Source organism: Panicum virgatum, chromosome 2N (assembly GCF_016808335.1).
Source record: "Panicum virgatum strain AP13 chromosome 2N, P.virgatum_v5, whole genome shotgun sequence".
Lineage (NCBI taxonomy): Eukaryota > Viridiplantae > Streptophyta > Magnoliopsida > Poales > Poaceae > Panicum > Panicum virgatum.
Genome location: NC_053146.1, coordinates 4,482,990 through 4,502,127, shown reverse-complemented (window position 1 = coordinate 4,502,127; position 19,138 = coordinate 4,482,990). Strand labels below are relative to the sequence as shown.

General features: G+C 49.7%; 1 protein-coding gene and 1 pseudogene across 1 annotated transcript; both read right to left on the bottom strand.

Annotated features, from left to right (window-relative positions):
* Positions 1-421: 421 nt before the first annotated feature.
* Positions 422-18,149, bottom strand: LOC120662279 (annotated as a pseudogene).
* On the bottom strand, positions 12,188-15,823 carry LOC120659380. The gene is made up of 2 exons (XM_039937509.1): positions 15,735-15,823; positions 12,188-15,625 (listed from the first exon to the last, which is right to left on the bottom strand). The coding sequence occupies exon 2, from the start codon at positions 13,575-13,577 to the stop codon at positions 12,261-12,263; it is 1,317 nt and encodes a 438-aa protein (XP_039793443.1). The 5' UTR covers positions 13,578-15,625; positions 15,735-15,823; the 3' UTR covers positions 12,188-12,260.
* Positions 18,150-19,138: the final 989 nt, after the last annotated feature.

The window sequence follows — 19,138 nt, the reverse complement described above, 5'->3', positions numbered from 1 at the left end:
CACGCGCAGGCAGCGCCGCCTTGGGCGGGCGAGCTCCACGCATGAGCAGCCTTAGGCGAGCTCCGCGCCACCGCGACCTTGGGCCTTGGGCCTTGGGCAGGCGAGTTCCGCGCTGCCGCGGCCTTGGGCAGGCGAGCCTCGGGCGGCCTCCAATTTGCGTCATCTGTTGGAGACTACCAAAAATGTGTGGGCAATGCATCTACTGTGGAGGATGCAAATGAAGGATTGCATGTCCCATTTTGGCTTCTTTAATTTTGTTGGAGTCAGTCTTATTGTTTGTCACGAACATTTTACTTGAGATTGTCCTCTTGATGATCATCAGGTGGAAGACATGCACAAACTTCAGAAGCAAGCTGGTACTCAGCTCAGTTCATCCTCTCTTTTATTAATCACAAGTACTTCCTCCTACGTGCCCTAGCCCCTAGGGATTGGCAGCAGCAGGCACCCAGAGCACGTAGTTGAGCGGCATCAAGTGGCAGCTCTCCTCCGGTCCTCCCCGCGCATCGCGTTCAGCATCCGGAAGTAGCCAGTGTCCCAGCTCGTCGTGTCGGCGTGGCACATCGCGACTGCGGTCACGCCCGCGCGGCCGCCGTCAGCTCGACGCGGAGAGCCTCCACGGCGGCCGGCCGGTGGCAGTAGTGGACTGTGGACCATGTACGGGTAGGCCATCAGGTGGCACGGCACCACGCCGGCTGCGCCGCTGCCGATGCGCGTGAGCCCGTTTGGTGCCACGTACCTGGCGCCGGCGGCGGCGGCGGCCTCCTCCTCCCCGTGGACGACGGTGACGACGGCACGCGGCTCGCCGGTCCCCCAGCGCGCGGGCGGCGAAGGCGGCCAAGGCTTGCTGCGACGTGGCGCAGGTGTGCGGCTCCGGGGACTCCTCCTCGCAAGTCCGGAGCGTGGCGGTGACCTGGTCCGCCTTCCTCGACCCACGCGGGATCCTGAACATCCTTAGGATGGTGTCGAGCTGCTAGGAGCTGAAGGGGACGGCGGCGGCGGCCGCCCGGGAGACGAACCTCCGGGGAGCCGGAAAGCCGTGGCCGACGAGCCTGGTGCCTTCGGGCAGGATCGCCCTCGGAAACAAGCTCTCACTATGTCAGAATCCCTAATTGCAGACGCGGATAGAAGTATATTGGAGACGAAATTCTTTTTCGTCTGCAAATTTGTGTCACTGATGTGGTGTCATTGGAGATGCGAATTTACGTGTCTGCAATAATAATCATTGGAGACGCGGTTTTACACGTCTGCAATAACAATATTGGAGACGCGGCTTTGTCTAGACGCGTCTCTGGTCATGCTTATTGGAGACGCGTTTTTATCAATAAGCGTCTCCTTTATAGGGATATCCCAGACGGGGTTATGTGAACTGCGTCTCCTTTAAATAAAAATGGAGACACCAGTATTACTCAGACGCATTTATGTTTAGACGTGTCTGTGATTTTTTTTGTTGCTCACAGGTTTAGCAGCTAGGTCATTGGCAGAACATGCATTAGAACAGAAACACAAGTTCATCATCTTGCATAGTACACCACATAATTGGCAGAACATGCATTGGCACAGATACACATCATCATCATCATCATACATAGTACAAGAACAACACATCATGTTCATCATCATCATCTTGTACAAGATCAAACTTAATACATACACAAGAACATCAGAATCTGGTTTCATATCCTGCAGGACCTTGGTTCATCTTTCATAGTACAATTGACATTCTTTGTTCAAATATAATTAAGACCTGGATTGTCGCAATGAAACTCTGTTGATCACCTGGGACATTATGAAGGAGGCAATCCTTTCTCGAATCACCATTACATCTTGGTCGATGGGATTTGTCATCACTTCAAAATCCTGTGTATTTTAGTAAAATATTTTTAGAACAAGACACAAATAAAGCAGAAGGATAAAGTTGATTCAGAAACTAAACGCATAACAAAAAATCATTGAGAAAAGTTGATTTGTACCAAAGAACTATCCAATCCTAGTATTTCCATTGCTTCTAGCATGTGATATGTGTGTAGAAACCACAGGTATTACCAGCAGATTGCTGGTGGCACTGGCAACAATTAGACAGAAATACAAATATTAATTTATTGGAGAATGAACAGGTCAATGCACAAAAATCACCAAACACTTAATCCCTTATATACGTTTGGTCTTAACATGCACTTACCGGGAACTTGGAGACATGTGTCAAGCTCTTACTTCCCTTCCCCCTGACTGGGTATGAATTAAATGCCCTACAAGCATGTAAATTGAAAATTGTTTATGCTCAGTTATTCATCACTGTTCAAAGTTTACTTATAAAATATGGTGATGGTTAGGAACAAAGTACTCACTCATCAATTACTTCTTTCAACAAGGTATGATCACGTGCCTTGGACTTGAGAGAATCGAAGCGCAAAACCTTGCTCCATTTTGGAATAATTACCACTAAAATTCAGTGGCCACCGGGGTTATGTGGAAACATAATTATCTCCTTCTTAGCATAATGATTGAGGGCCCTTCCCAAATAATCCACCACATAAGATTTGTCAGATGTTATGTTTGACAGGGACATTAGCTCAGGATCAAGAAAGCCCACAGGCATGGCCTTTGACTTAGTTTCTTGAAGCAGAGATCTAAGAAATTAAAACCAATGTCAAGCAAACATACGGAATGAAGCTAGTAAAACTATACATTACCCTAACTAGTGCTATATGCTGGTGTCAAAGATAGTAGAGGAATTGGAACTTACAATGTGAAACAGCGCAAAAGTGACACATCCAATGCATCAAGTTTGAAGAGGTCATATAAATCATCGAATCCAACAAGGAAAAATTCTATGTCACGATCACGCCAAAAATGCTGACGCCTGTACTTGACCACAATGCCATTTTTCTTATTTCCATGACAACCTTTCATATAGTAACTGTGGAGTTCAACTGTGAAAGGTCCAGCGACAAGTAGTTCTGCCTCTGTTAGAATAGCTTGTCCATAAGTGAATTTGGGGTGTGCTTTGGTCCATACATTTGATGGCTATTTCTTGTATTCATTGGCAGCAGTAGAAGCCGCCTTCTTCTTCTCACCAGCAGAGGCCTTCTTCTTCTCACCAGCAGATGCCTTCCCAGTAGCAGTACCAGCAGAAGCCTTCTTCTTCCCAGCAGCAGCAGCAGTTTTCTTCTTCTCAGACGCAGCAGAAGCATTCTCAGCAGCAGCATTCTTGTCAACAGCAGCAGCAGCAACCGCCTTCTTGTCAGGCTCAGCAGCAGCAGCCTTCTTGTCAGCAGCAGCCGCCGCCGCCTTAGGCTGGCTGCTTTTGGATGGCTTCTCAGCAGCATCAGCCGCCGCCTTAGGCTGGCTGCTTTTGGATGGCTTCTCAGCAGCAGCAGCACTCTTGGTACCAGATGCACTCCTAGCAATGTCCTTGCTTGGATGCTTTGAAGAAATTAAGGATGTACTCTTGGCAGCAGATGCATCCATTGTTTGTTGTACCACACTTTGAGAAGAACCATCTAATGATTTAGGGTTCACAATAATATGACGCCTGTTCCACTGTATCTTTTGCAAAAGAGCCTGTCCAAGAGTTAAGGTCTCATCATTTGGAGGAGGTTTAAGCACATGATCATCAAAGTTCATGTGTACATACTCAACCTTCACCACTACATGCTCATCGAGAATTGGGACTGTGTGTAGTTCTGTTTGTTTTGGATAAACCAGACCCCTTGTAACCTCAATTTGATAACCTCAGATTAGGAGCGCACAAGGTGTGGGGTCAGTCAGAACATCTATAGAATCAAGATCTAAATCTCGGCCCCTCATCGACAAATCCATATCGTCATGTTGATCCTCTCTATTCTCTACATCCTCCCTCATCAAATTCATATCCTCATGATGATCTTCTTTGTTATTTCCATCCACATTTATAGGCTCTGAAGCAGACGCACAACTGCTCCTCCTTCCAGGTGCAGGGCTTGGGTTCCTGGAAATTGGCTGTATCTGTAATCCCTGTGCAGCAAGCATTGACATTATATCCTCTGTCACTTTAGCCCTAAGTTCAGCCTTTATTTTCTCCACATCCACCGAGGCTGTCCTTTTCCTCTTCCTGTACATAGACGAAAATTGTGGCCATGCGTGCTTCCAGCCCTTGTAGCTGGACACACCACGCACCCGCCCTGGCTGTTCAGGGCCCAAACAAGAAGTTAGAACATCTTGCTCCCTAACCCAACTTATGCCTGAAGAATCTGCATGCTGTTGCTTTTCTATGATCTATTCAGCCACTCTCTTGGTTGACTCTTGGCTCCACCTAATCCGAGCAATACCTTCTGAAATCTCGAGAGTACTCCTAGCTCGCAGCCAATACCTGGGCCGCCCGTTCGGGTACTCATCCCATGGATTAGGGATCCCTAGAGCAGCTAATTTTCTGTCCTCTTCCTCCCATTTTGCTAGTTTTCCTTCATAGCCTGATGAGCCCATGTGGTGGTTGTGCATGTTCTTTTCCTGAAGAACCTTTCCTTTTGTACTTTCTTCTTGGGCTTCTTCAGATTGTTTCAACTTTACAAAATCTGCCCAGTCTTCCTGTTCGATGTAGGGGTGCTGCTCAAACGGTTCCAGTCCTTTTGCGATATAATTGCACACAATGTTGCTCTTATGGGTTCTCCAACTCTTGGCTGTCCTCTTCATGACTTGCTTAAACCCTGCAGTCTTCATCTATGCCGAGAACTCCAAGAAGGGTGTGACATACTGATCAAATAATCTCCACTTATCCGCTTTGGTGAGGCTATTGAATTTGGGCATGACCAATGAGAGCCTTTGTCTAGCGATCAGACCAGCAAGCTTCCGCAACCTCAATATATGTCTTCTCTCTGTGGGTAAGCCCACTTCATCAATTTCCGTGACTACCATCTTGTCCACTGGCCACTTTGTTGATGTCCTTGCCTTTCTAACTCGACATGTAGCTCCAGGCTGCTGCTATTCACCATCAGTTCCATCAAGCTCCTCCTCAATAGATCCATTAATTACCTGTTCATAATCCGATCCCGCTTCATTACCAGGTTTAGCCACCACAGTCTCAGCTTCATGTTCCCAACATGATTCAGAACTCACCTAACAATCATGGGATGATAAGAGATTAGCATAAATAAAGTACTAATTCGGCCAATAATATCATAGCAAACTAACACTAACCATATTTTGATGAAGTGAAGCACGCGGTGCTTGAAGTATTCCAAGCCTAGTCCTTCTCATGTGCTGCCTTTTGCATATGTTAAACAATTATGCCAGCCTTGAACATCGAAACAGGAAAGGTAACTAACATGGCTCCTATGCAAGCCATCCTATGATCACTAACCTAACTGAAACATCCAAACAGGAAAGCTAACTAACATGGCTCCTATGCAAAGCCATGAAATTGCTCCTAAATTTGCTCGAGGATTGCTCCTATGCAAACAGGAAAGCTAACTAACATGATCACTAACCTAACTGAAACATCCAAACATGGCTCCTATGATCACTAACCTAACTGAACTACCAAACTAAATTTGCTCAAGGATGGTACCAGTTCACGGGGTTAGGGTCAAGCAAATCAGTTTGACAGAAATTGAAGTTACAATTTGCCCCCCTCCAATTAACCCTAGACTAACAAAGAGAGAAGGAATGGTGCCACCGACCTATAGGAGCACGTTGATGAAGTAGTTGGTGGCCGGCTGCTCTATGCCGCCGCCATGGACACCTCCACGTGAGCTGCACTCCGCGTGGTGGCCTACGCCCGCGAGCGGTCCTGCGGCGGCGACGCGGCGCTCATCTCGATCTTGGACGCCTGCGCCTCCATGTGGAGATAGAGCGGAGGCGAGGGGCGAGGGCAGCGCTTCCTGGTAGGCCTGCCTGCGGCTGCCTGCTCGATGGCGGGTGCAGTAGGGAGGAGAGGATCGCCGGCGGCTATCACAGCAGGGAGGAGATGGCTGGACGGTTGGGTGCAAGAGGAGCGGCGGGCGGGATGGGAGGGGAGGAGCGGCGCTGTCGGGATGGGAGGGGAGGAGCGGCGTGTCGGGATGGGAGGGGAACTCTAGCTCTTTTGGGCCTCGCCGGCCCATGAAAATAGCAAAAAAAAGGAAAAAAGGGTCCCTCTGAAGGGACTCGAACTCGCCACCACAGACTTAAGACCGCACGGCCAAACCATTGAAGTATGCTAGAATTTCAGTTCAGTATGCATGTATAATTTTAGATGAAAATATTGGAAAGCTGTTGCGCCATAGAAAAAAATTTTGGTCTGGTCCGTGATTCGAACCCGAGACCTACCAGTTCCGGCCGACGCACCTAAACCATTGCGCTACTTGAATGATTTCGTTTGATAACTATGTAGAACATTATTTGTACAAACACTAAGATTATTTGATAAATGTCTCCCTCGCCAGGTCCGCCCCTTCCCCTTCTCCATCTACATAAAGATCGAAACGCCGGTGACCCCCACCCCTTCTCCATCTTCCTCGCCCCTTCCCCTTCACCGGCGACCCCCCCACCCCTTCCCCTTCGCCGGCAACGACGGCGATGGCGTCCCTGCACCAGATCTATGCGCGACTGCAGACGCGGGGTGGGGACGGCCGCTTCGTCTCCATGGGCGGCGCACCGTGGCGTCCAAACGCCCGTCGCGCTCCCTCCTCGTCCCCAACAGGCGGCGGTGGCGGCGCTACTCCACCACTGCGCTACAGCGCCCGCCTCGCCGCTCGTCCCTGCTCCCCAACAAGCGGCGGCGCCGGCGCCAAGAAGACAGAGGTGGGGATGGCGCCCCTCCTCCTCGCCAAGAAGAAGGCCGGCAGCCCTTCCCCATCCTCCACGAGCGGCATTTCCGGCGCCAAGCGGCCCAAGAAGAAGGCCGGCGGCGCTTCCCCTCCTCCAAGTGGCTCAAGAAGAAGGCCGTTGGCTCTTCCGCCTCCTCCACAGCCGGCAGCGAGGAACTGCTCCCGTACCCGCCGGGCTTCGATGTTGTGGCCCTACAAGTGGCAGTGGCGGCGGCGCTCAAGAAGAAGGCAGAAGCTGGAGGCAACTAACTCCCCTACAAGCCGTGCTTCACCATCATCGACCTACCTGCAACCCCTGAGCAGGACCAGGTGGAGACGAAGCCCGACGTGAGCTCTCTGATGCTGACCTCTCTGCCTTCAACCTCTTTGAACAAGAAGGAGAGGACCAGGAAGGAGGTAAATCCTTACTGTCTTGACTCTGTAGTGAATTAGTAGTACAAAATTAGTTCTTTGACCTCTGTCTTAACTCAGAATCAGTGGCATGTATGGTTTTGGTAGCATAAAGATAGCCAAATGTGGCTCGAATATGTGATTTCCTTTTAGCTAAACCTGCTGAATCATTCCCTGTTGCTAAACCATGTCATTAGGGTCTATATTGTAGGCAAATATGGCTGAACATGTTTGTATATGTTACTGGTTGCTGCATGGTGCTTGCTGAATGGTGAAAACATGCTATTATCATGTCCTTTTGTCTATCTAAATGTTCATTTGATATGTTATAATATGTGTTATAGTGTCCAGCACCTAATTGACATGAAAGTTTATGTGTTCATAACCTCTGTCTTAACTCTGAGCACTTGGATTTAGAGTCACTGAATTTATTTGTGGAAATCTGCTTTGTTCATATGTTTATGCTCAGTTTCTATGAATGCAAGTCTCTGAAATTTATGAATGCTTTGTTCATATGTTCATGCCTAGATGCCTTGCTGAAATTTTCATGCTTAAGTTGATTTACTCAGGGAAATTCTTCAAATCTTTAAGTTGCTTTTTTGTAATCTTGCAGGTACCAATTAACAGGATGAGTTTCTGGGAGTTGCACAACAGTCTGGCAACATAACAACAGAGGGAGGATGAACTTGAAAAAGAGCTTGCCAAAGAACAGGCCAAGCGGAAGGCACTGAAGCGTGCACTTGAGCTTGCAGCCAACAACAGGGCACAACCAAGAATTTAGAGCTGGATGTGAAGCTGATGGTCGAAGCTTGAAGCTTTTGGTTTGGGGGGGAGTTGACAGGGCACACACATTTTTGTCCATGGTTGTGTGCCCACTAAGAAACTATGTGTAATGTAGATATATGTGTAATGTGGTCAATGAACTATGTATCTGTGTGGATCCTATGGATCTATGATCAGTGATCTGAACCTATGGCTGTGTGCCCTCTATCTGAATGTTAACATATGTTCTGTGATCTTTGAGATCTGTTATATATGTGTTGTAACATCCTAATTTAAATTTCAACATTTAATAATAAATTTAATTGGCTTTGTTTAATTTTCTAAGGTTTATTGTGTTTAGACTTGCATTTAATCTAATTTTGATCCTCAAGTAATTAAAATTTATCATAGGGTTAAAATGTTTGTGCATTCATGCTGGAGCATCTCTTTTATTTGTTTGAGTGCTAGTGTTGAATTCAAATTTGAATTTGAATTCAATTAGGTTTGAGTAGTGTTTGAAATAGGAAATAGAAAATAGAAAAAGAAAACCCATACCAAAACCCAGCATCCCAGGCGAGTCCCAAAACTCCGGCCCAGTCTACCTCCCAGTCAGCCCGCGTCTCCTTTCACCCCGCGCGGCCCACACCACGGCCCAGCTTCTCTCCGCGTTCGGCCCAGTCCCGCGCACGCCCGCTCGTGCCGCTCGCCTGCGCTCCCCCCCGTTCGCTGACAGGCGCGGCCCACCCGTCAGCTGCTGCAACCGCTAGCCCCGCGTCGCCCGTTTCCCCGTGACCCGCTCCCTCCGCCGCTGACCAGCGGGGCCCGCTTGTCGGCCCCGTCTTCTCCACCGCGATCCACGCCGAGCCTCTGCTCCACCCGCTCGCCTCGCTCCTCTGCGCCGTGGACCAGACCGCACCACCCTATCTCGTAAGCCCCGTGGCCCGCACGTCAGCCAGCGCACACCCCAGACCTTCTAGAAGCTCCACCCCCGAGCCTGGATCACACCGAGCAGTTGGCGTGATCCGCTCCGCCCATGCCCGAAATCACCGGCGAGATCGCCGGGGATCCCCTTCCCGCTGCTCCACGCCGCAATCCCCGCCCTGCTCCATTTAAACTAGCACGTGACGCCCCGTGCGACGCACCTTCCCTCCTTAGCTGCCCAGAGCCAGGCTCCGCCGCCACGCCACCACCGCACCGCGCAGAACCTCTGCGCCGCCGTGGTCCCGCACGCCCAGGCCACCTCCGCCACCAAGAGTCGCCGCAGGAGCTCCTCCTTGGCGCCAGGATCCTCCTCGAGCCCTCCTTCCTTGACTTCGACCCTAGCACGCACGGGATTTCCCCGGAGCGCCGCCGCAGGTAATCGGTCCGCCGCCCGATTTCTCACTACCGGCGACCCCTGAGTGTCCCCTGACCCCTTGTCCTGCATCCCAGACTCGCCACACGTCGACCCGTGAAGTCCAAGAGTTGGGAGGGTCTCTGCAGCGCCACCTCCACGAGCTCCGGTTGAGCGCCACCACTGCACCGCCGCGCGACCTCGACGCCAGCCCTGCAACGCCGTGTCCCCAGCCAATTCAGTGCTCGGTGAGTATCCCTACGACCTCCCCGCCCTGTTGCGCTAGACCCTGTAACCCGTAGCCTCACACCGAGGCCGGGACGCCTCACGCCGGCGAGCGCCGCCGCGTAGACCCGCCACCAGTGCCGCACACGCCGCCCCGAGCCTCCCCGCCCAGCGCACGAGGCCCAGGTGGATTACGCATGCCGCGTACTCCATCCCAGGCCAAAGCCCGCTCGATTTGACCCCTGGATGGCCAAGTTTGGCCAAGTCCGGTGAGCCCCCACCGCGGGAGCACGTCGCCGGCGAGTCCCGCCGCCGCCCCGCGCGCCCAAACTCCCAGAGCCCTCCGATCTGATCCCAGCGGTCACGATTAGATCATGGCCCGATCCGATCTGAGCCGCCAGATCGCAATCCAATGGCCCTGATTCAAGGATACTGTTTCAGCCGGCTGTTTTGCTAAAGAGACCCTGGGTTTCTTTTAAATGAACCCGCGGTCCTAGTCAGTGTAGAAATGTTTCAATCCAGGCCCTGTTTTATTCACTTTAGCCCTTGAGTTCCTTTAAAATCTAACCCATAGTCCAGCCCCTGTAGTTTTGCACGTTAGACCCTAGAACTAAGGTTTAATTACGTTTAGGTCCCCGGTTTTTGCAGAAAACCCCTGGAAACCTAGTTTTTCTTGTAGAAAAGCCCCTGAACCTTGTTTTAGCTCTAGATTTCACGTTCTAGCTCCGTTTTAGGCGTTCTTTATGTCCACGCGATCGTTGTAACGCGTAGAATAGTTCTAGCTTAGTTTTTATTGCTATTTTTATGTATTGTTGTACTATTTCTTAGTGTTTGCCTTTATTTGCATGTATGTGTATGTGCTGAACTTGTTTTGGCGTTGCGATCGTGAGCAGACATTGAGCTACCGGAGGAGCCCCAGTACCAGTACCAGGAGCCATCTTCTGAGCAGATTGAGTAGCAGGAACAGTTTGAGGAAGGCAAGTATAACATGAACAACACCTATCACCTTTAATTACATTTTCATACTGCATTTTAATACTGTATGCCTATAAGGACTTTCCTAGCCACTTTATATCCTTTATATATATCCTTTGGGTTGCATTTTGGTTAGTTGTGCTAGGTGCGCGCTATAACACACTTGGTCCTTTTTAATTAATTTGATTAATGGTATATGCAACTTAATTCTGGGAGTGGCCCGTTTGAGTGGCTCACGTCTCGTTTAAAATTGGTTTTTCTAGAAACTTGGTTTAGGGGGTTCGCACTGTTTTATGTGCTAGCTACTCTCCATAAGGACCGTACGTCATTAGAGCGACAACCTGGGACAACCGCGCAACCACAAGACTGGAATGGGACGGTCTTGGCTTACTAATTAGGTCATTTTGGTTCAGGAGTAACTTACCGACGGGGTAGGAGGGGTGGTGAGCTTCAATGGTCCCTGCGCTACGAGGCTTGGTCTGCGTACCCCCTCGAGGTGGGCCCCATCGTTGCGGAGCCTGATTCCTTAGCAGTTACACCTTACCAACGTGATCCTTTGTAACGGCCTCGTAGTGAGTTTGCTAGTCATCTCACCTAAGGAAGTGTGATGAACAACTAGCGTAGCTCACGACTTGTGGGTAAAGATGTGCAACCTCTGCAGAGTGTAAAACTGGTATACTAGCCGTGCTCACGGTCATGAGCGGCCCAGATCCTCCTTTTGATTAGTGGGGTTATCTTCCTTTGGTTAGGAGGGTTTCCCCGGGTGGCTTGGTTTGGTATGGTTCTCAGTAGTATCATGATTAATTTTGATTAATTACTATGTAACTGGGTTTATGGTAATTCATCAACTTGTGGTAAATAGCTTTAATAAAATTTTGCCAAGATTAAAAGCTAATGCAGTTGAGTCAGCCAACCTTAGAGCCTCATAGTTTGTGTTATACTTGTTGAGTACAAGTTGTGTACTCACTCTTGCCTACTCTACTCTTTTTCCTCTTGGGGATACTCTACTGCTGCTCAGTTCCTGCCGACGCGAGGGAGTTCACCCAGAGCTACCAGGATTACGAGGACTTCTAGGCGTTCGTCTCCCAGTCGACGTCCCTGTGGCGCCCAGCTTCGTCGATAGTTTACGTATATGTTTTTACGCTTCCGCATACTCTGTATCAGACATTTTGTCATTAATGTAATAAATAACTTTCGTACTCGCTTTATTATGTCTTTTTACGTGATATGTGCTGTGATATACTGTTCATTCTGTTGTATATACGTGTGACTTGATTCTGGCACGTATATGATTGCTCGGTTTATATCCTTTTATAAACCGGGTGTTACATGTGTTATATGTGATTATGTGATCAATATATTGGACATGAACTTCCAGGAAATTCTGCTGAAAATTCTGTGATCTCTGTGATTCTGTGATCAATATGTTGGAAAAATTCTGCTGAAAATTCTGTGATCTCTGAAAATTATGTGATCACTTTCAGGAAATGGGAACCAGGACATTCTTTTTTTCCAATGCATCATGAACAATATATTGGATGACCATGATTCATAAAATGAAAAATATGTTGAATTAGAGGAAATAGAATTTAAATACCAAAGAGAACAAACAAATTAGAAAATCTTTCGAAAAAAAGGTGGCTTCTACAAAATTTATATTACACCATCTTATTACAAATCTCACATATTCTACAGAGAATTTATATTACACCATCTTATTACACCAATTTATTACACAAATCTCACATATTCTACAAATCTCACATATTGTACAAATCTCACATTTAACTACCTCATCTTTTCTTGGCTTGTCGTTTTCCTCCTTTTTTCCGAGCTTTTGCCACAGTGACCCCTTCTTTATGGTCGGATCGTAAGTAGGGGGTTTTCTCACTTTCTTGAATTACGGGAATAATGCAGGGACCAAAGGGTGGGATTTCGTCACATGGATTCAAATCCTCCTCAATCACCACATTTTCAACTCCGACAACTCGTCTTTTTCCTGGGAGAACCACGTGTCTTCTCTCATCCATCGTGTCAGTCACATAGAAGACTTGAGAGACTTGATCAGCAAGCACAAATAGCTCTTCCTTGTACCCAACTTGTTTAAGATCTACTGTGGTGAACCCATACATGTCTTTCGTGACACTCTTTCTGCCCTGAACCCAACGACATTTGAAAATTGGCACCTTAAAATCCGGATAGGTCAGCTCCCATATCTCCTCTATTTGTCCATAGTACGAAGTTTTATGCAAATTGTTGTCTAGAGCTTCTATACGAACACTAGAACTTTGGTATGTGCTTTTATTATCTTGTGCAATGGTGTAGAAGGTGTAGCCATTTATATCATATCCTTGATAAGTGGTGATGGTGAACACTGGACCACATGCCAAGTTTCTAAGCGCATCATCTATCCTAGAGTCTGACATTTGGATCCGGTCTCTAAACCAAATGTTGAATCCACTCATATGCGTCTTAGCTAGCCAAGTTTCGCTTCTCCCGGGATTCAATTCACGCAAGTGCTCCTTATGCTCATCGATGTAAGGAGATACTTCAACTGTGTGTTGCAACACAAGAAAATGTGCTTGTCGGTAAGAATTCATGTCCGGAGTGAATGTCTTCTCCCCAAGAATCCCTATGCCAGCTAACCTTCCCTCATGGTGAGACTTTGATATGCCGATTGGATTACTAGGATCAATGTAATCAAGACACCAATCAACTACCTCCTCAGTAGAGTAGCCCTGAACCATACTTCCCTCAGGATGAACTCGACTCTTGGTATACTTGTTAAGAGTGCTCATGAATCTCTCATAAGGATACATGTGATGCAGGAACATCGGCCCAAGGTACCTTATCTCCCACACTAGGTGAACCATGAGATGTACAAAGACATCAAAGAATGATGGTGGGAAATACGCCTCAAGAAGACAAATTGTGTGAAAGAAGTTCTTCTCAAGATCATCCAATGTCGTCTCATCAATAACCTTCTGAGAGATTGCGTTAAAGAAAAAGCACAAGCTCATGATAGCCCTTCTTACTTTTTCCGGCAATATGTTCCTGATAGCAACCGCAAGCATGGTGGTGAGCATGACATCACAATCATGAGCTTTCATCGGCAGAAATTTCTGTTCCTTGGCATGGACAAGTTTCCTGATATTAGATGAATATCCAGAAGGAACTTTCACACTACGTAAGAAGTCGCATAATTCCTTCTTCTCTTCCCTGGTTAGATTCACAGCAGATGCCGGTAGACGTGTACTACTGGTGGCATCAAGACAAAATTCAGGTCTAATGTCCTATTCTTCTAGATCAGCTCGTCCTTTTACATGATCCTTCGTTTTGTACTTATCATTCATGAGTGTTCCGAGTAGACTTCCACATACATTTTTTTTCACATGCATGTCATCTATACTATGACGGACAGCTAAATCTACCCAGTAAGGCAGCTCCCACAAGATTGACTTCTTCTTCCACATGATCTTTGGATCAACTGCTTCTTTGTCGCGCTTTCTCTTTCCAAGGGTAGTAGTGCTTTTCTTGCCATGGGCATTTGGGAGATCCTTGACCTGACTGTAGACATAAGCAGCACTGAAATGCCTCGGAGCTTTGGCTAACTCTCTCGTGCCATCAAATTGGCGTTTCATATGTCTGTATGCATGTGAATCAGGAAGGAAGCGTCGATGACAGATGTACACCTGTTTCTTTGAGTTGTTGAGCCAAAGAGTCTCAGTGTCATCTAAACAGTGGGGACAATCCTTTTTGCCTTTGCACTGCCCTGGCACAGAACGGCCTCCTAGTATATCAGTGATGGTGGTGAAGAGAAGGCCACGTACTGTGAAGGGTGCTCTTTTGTACGCGTCGTAGACCTGAACACCTTCTGACCATAGTGTTTTCAGATTATCCACCAATGGCCTCAGATACACGTCAATATCAATGCCTGGCTTATGCGGATCTGAGATGATCATTGACATCATCATGTATTTCCTCTTGTTAGAAAGCCAAGGCGGAAGATGTAGATCGACACCAACATTGGTCAGACACTGTGTGAGCTACTCATCTGACCGAATGGATTCATCCCATCTGTGCTTAATCCAAATCGAAGATTCCTTGGATCATCAGCAAATGAACCATATTTGTGATTAACGATGTGCCACTGTGTGGAATCTGCTGGGTGTCGTATGTAATAATCCTGCTTCCGGCCCTCCATGTGCCAACGCAAAAGCTGTGCGTCCTTTCTTGATGCAAACAAACGCCTCAAGTGAGGAATCAAAGGGAAATACCAGGCCACCTTTTGAGGAGCTCCATGCCTCCTTACCTCATCACCACCATCATTTTTTTTGCTTATATCGAGACGTTTGACACTTTGGGCATTCAGTGTCGTTAGCATGGTCTCCACGAAATAGAATGCAATCGTTCTTACAAGCATGTATCTTCTCGACCTCCAATCCCAAAGGGCAAATGTTTTGCTTGTCCTCATAGGTTGTCTTAGGTATCTCATTCCCTTCTGGCAACATGTCCCTTAGTAGGTCCAACAAAGCCTTGAAACCCCGAGCCGTCATATGGTGGGTTGCCTTCAATTGGAGAAGTTTGAGTGATGCGAACAGTTTCGTGTACTTCTCTTTGCAGCCCGGATAGAGTGGTGTCTTCATGTCTGTCACCAACTTTTTCAGTTTCTCAAACTCCAAATATGCCCATCGTACCCCATGGCATCACGCACCATCTCCTCCAATTGATCAGCCACATGGACATAGTTGTCACCGATTTGTATTAGGTCATCGTCACTAAGATCATTCCCAACATCCTGATTGTCAGAGTGTACTTCCTCCTCATCTTGACAAGCATAAAATTTTCCAGATTGTTCGTTACAAGTGGTTTCTTGATGCATACGGTCGGCCTCAAGGTCTCGAACATTACAACCTTCTTCTCCATGCATATTCCAACAAATGTAGTCCTCCATGAAACCTCGAATGATCAAATGGGCATGGACATGAACTGAACTTGAGAACTGTATGTCATTCTCAAAGTCAACACATGAACAACTTATGGCGGACTTGCCCTGCTTCAATTGATCTGTCTCTGCTGCATCTATGAATGACTTCAAATCAGTCAAGTACTCACCACACGTGTGGTTTTTAAGGTACATCCACGTCCGGTCTGCCATCTACATATTCGAGCATGATAAAATTAAAATTTATTCATGAAGCTGTGCATAATAAATAAAGCAATACAAGTATCAATAATAGAGTTATGCATGAATTTCAAAATCTCACCTTGGGGGCTAGCTATGCAGCTAGTGACAAAGCCGTGGGGATGTGCGGCGCAAGGTGATGCTAACAAGTTAATGGCTCCAGAAGACTACAACAATAAAATAAAAAAATATTATTCAACAAATTGAATATATTCAATATATATAATTACATGTACATATTAAGTACATAATATAAATTATTTGAACTATTTGTGCATGAATGAACAATTAAAAAAGTCACCTTTTTGGCCGGGAAGGAGAGACCAGCACGGCGAGATGCAGAGGACGGCCATCGTCCCCTAATTGGACGACGCCGCAGACGACGAGATGTAGAGGGGGCTGCCTGATGATGTGTGGCAACGACGACGACCGAGCGCGCATGGCGAGCTGCTGCCTGGCCGCCCGCAACGACGACGACAGTGATGCGCGGCGGCGGGCAGGCAGTGATGCGCGGGAGAGTCCAATGGTGGTGGGAGGCCCCCGGCGGCGGTGGCGCGCGCGGCCGGTGGCCGCCGGGGAGTACGCGTACGCGCGGGGCCGGGGCTAGCTACCTAGGCGCGATCGATGGAGCACGACGAGGCATGGCGTGGGTATACGGTGCTCAGCGGGTATGTCACCGGCCGGCCAGCTGGTCGTCCGCCGTGTCGCGCCAGGCCGGCCAGACCATCGCCGGCTCCCAAAAAGCAGAGCGGAGCACAACGGGAAGAGAGCGAGTGAAGACAGGGCTTCTCAAAACGCGTCTGTATATGTAGCCTTTTGCAGACGCCTTTTTCTTAAAACACGTCTAGAATTAACGTGTCTCGGATAAGTATTAGAGTATATTTGGAGACGCGTAAAGCAGACGCGTTTTGTTGAGCCGCGTCTCTAATACATCGCAGACACGTTTTCTGATGACGCGTCTGGGATAAGTCATCATTGGGGACGCATTTTATTTTTCCAAAGCCTGAAAGACCTTATTGGAGACGCGTTTCAAACCGAAACGTCTGGAAATATGTTTTGGAAACGCATTCTAATATTTGTGTCTCGAAACATAGTGTCTTCTTTGATCGTTTCTTACACCGCAGGAAGAGCATCCCGGGCTCGACATGGATGCCACGTGCCGGCTCCCCCGCACCCGCCGAGACAGGAGGGTCCCACTTCACCTCCGGCTTGATGACGACGGAGCTCCGGCGGGGAGAAGGTGGCCTCAGGTACCACTTCACCTGGTACGCCTCCGGCTCGAAGGCGGAGCTCCCGTGGGAGTCAGGACCATCGAGTGGTTCGCTCCAGCCCCACTTCGCCGGATGCGCCTCTGGCTCGAAGGAGCTCTTGTGCGCAGAAGACGGGGATGGCAATCTGCTCTCCTCTACCGCCGCCGCCGGCGCACCGACGAAAAGGGAGACAAGAAGCAGTAGGGCACCACGAGCCATGGCTTCTGATCCTAGATTCTTGTGGTTTACTTGAGAGGTGAGAAGGGAGACATTTGGTGAGGATGAGAAAAGCTGATGATGTAGTGGCCATAACAGTATGTTCTGCTCATGGTTATTGTAAAATGAGGACTACACCAATTCAGCGAGAACTTTTTTTTTTCAGTTTTTCTTCGAAACTGAAACCAAAGTTAATCTTTTACCGTAAATTCAGCACAAAAGTAACTTTTTGTGCACATTTTCAGCACAAAACTAACTCGCCAACACCTAACCACCACCCACACATATATTAACACAAATGTTCATCAGTTACCACAAATTCAGTTCAGAAGTACCTTTTTGGCCACCGATTCCTGGTTTCTGTCTGATCTTTGATCCGCGACGGCGAAGCAACAAATTTGAGTGCCGTGAAGGTCCGCACACCATAAACGGCTCACAAGTCACAACCATGTTCTATCTGTATTCTGTCTATTCGGGAACTGATCAGAGGAGTAGGGGCCGGGCAGCGTGCATTTTCGCTGGCAGGTATGCAAATGCAGATTCCTGAGCATTGGTCCCTCGCAGGCAAAGCAGCGAGCACCTGGTGCACAGCCGCCGGCGACATGCCATGCCTAGCGATTTAGCGAACGAGCGGAGACGATGGCATGCCGCGCGTCGGCGTGTCCAGTGCACGCAGCACGTCGAAGCAGGACGGGGACATCGACGACGCGTCTATGTCCCCGTGGTGGGTGGCGGCGCGCACCCCGCGGGTCTCGCGCATGAGCTAATCCTCCACGTCCGGGCCCGCCGGTGGAGAGCGGGGCCCTCCCCGGAAAAACCAGGTCGGCGTGGTCGATGACGTCGTGTTGCGCCCGGCGAGCAGGGAGCTGGTGGCCAGTGACCACGGCCCCCGGAGGCTCTCGTCGCTCGCGGTCGGTGCGAAGCGAGACAGAACACGGGAAGTCTTCTCAGAGTGGCAGACCAGCGCGGCGGTGCTCCCGACCCCGTCGGCGCCACGGCGTACCTTGCGCCGGCGGCCTCCTCCTCCCCGTGGACGACGGTGACGACGGCACGGCACGCAGCTGCGGCGGCGTCGTGGCGACGGCCAGGGCCGGACGGTAAATCAAATGCCTAGCGGGGGGTGGACGGCAATTGAAATACCGTCCGCCCTTGGGTCCCTGCCAGCCGTGAGATGGAGCTCGTGCGGTCCAGATCATGCGAGGGAGCTAGCGACTCTGTCGTCTTCACCCGTCGCCTGGCACAGGGGCAGCGCGCCGGACCTGGACGGCGCGGGGGCGGTGCTCAGCCTCGGTGGTGAATGACCGTCGACCAACAACGCCGGAGGCCTCACCGCTTCATCATTTTTTAAACTCTGGGCAAGCAAGGAGGTGGCCAGCCGGTCGGCTCCAGCAGACCGGACCATGCGAACACAGCACGGCTCGACGCGTGCTGCGTGCACTGGACACGCTGAAGCGCGGTATGCGCCACCTCCACGACGCCATCGCAGAGTCCATCCGGCTGTTCTCGGCGTTGGCCGTGCCTGCGTGTACCGTGACGCCGCGTGCCCCAGGTGCGCTCACCCCCGGAACACGTGCGTACCCCCTTCGTCTTCGCCACGCTCTCGCCTCTATGGCGGCAGCGCGACCTTGGCCGTATGGCTTCTCTTGAAGAGTGAAGCGGCGAGACCTCGACGTCGTCGACCGGCGGGCATTCGCCACTGAGGCTGAGCACTACCGCCGCCGCGGGCCGGCCAGCCTCCAGCGTGGCGCCGCGCGCTGCCAGACGCCCAGACGACTGGCGACGGCGATGAGTCCCAAGCTGGGTGGCCGGCCGTCGAAGCCTCACATGATCTGGACCACACGTGCTCCATCCAACGGGTGGCACGGACCTCGGGGGCGGACGGTGTTTGAAATACCGTCCACGGTCCACCCCCTGTCGTCCGTCCCTGGCCATCGCCGTGACGCCGCCTCCGCTGCGTGCGGTGCCACGACGGAGCGCCGCCGCGCAGGCCTGCCAGTCCGGGACGACTTTCCAAGTCCTG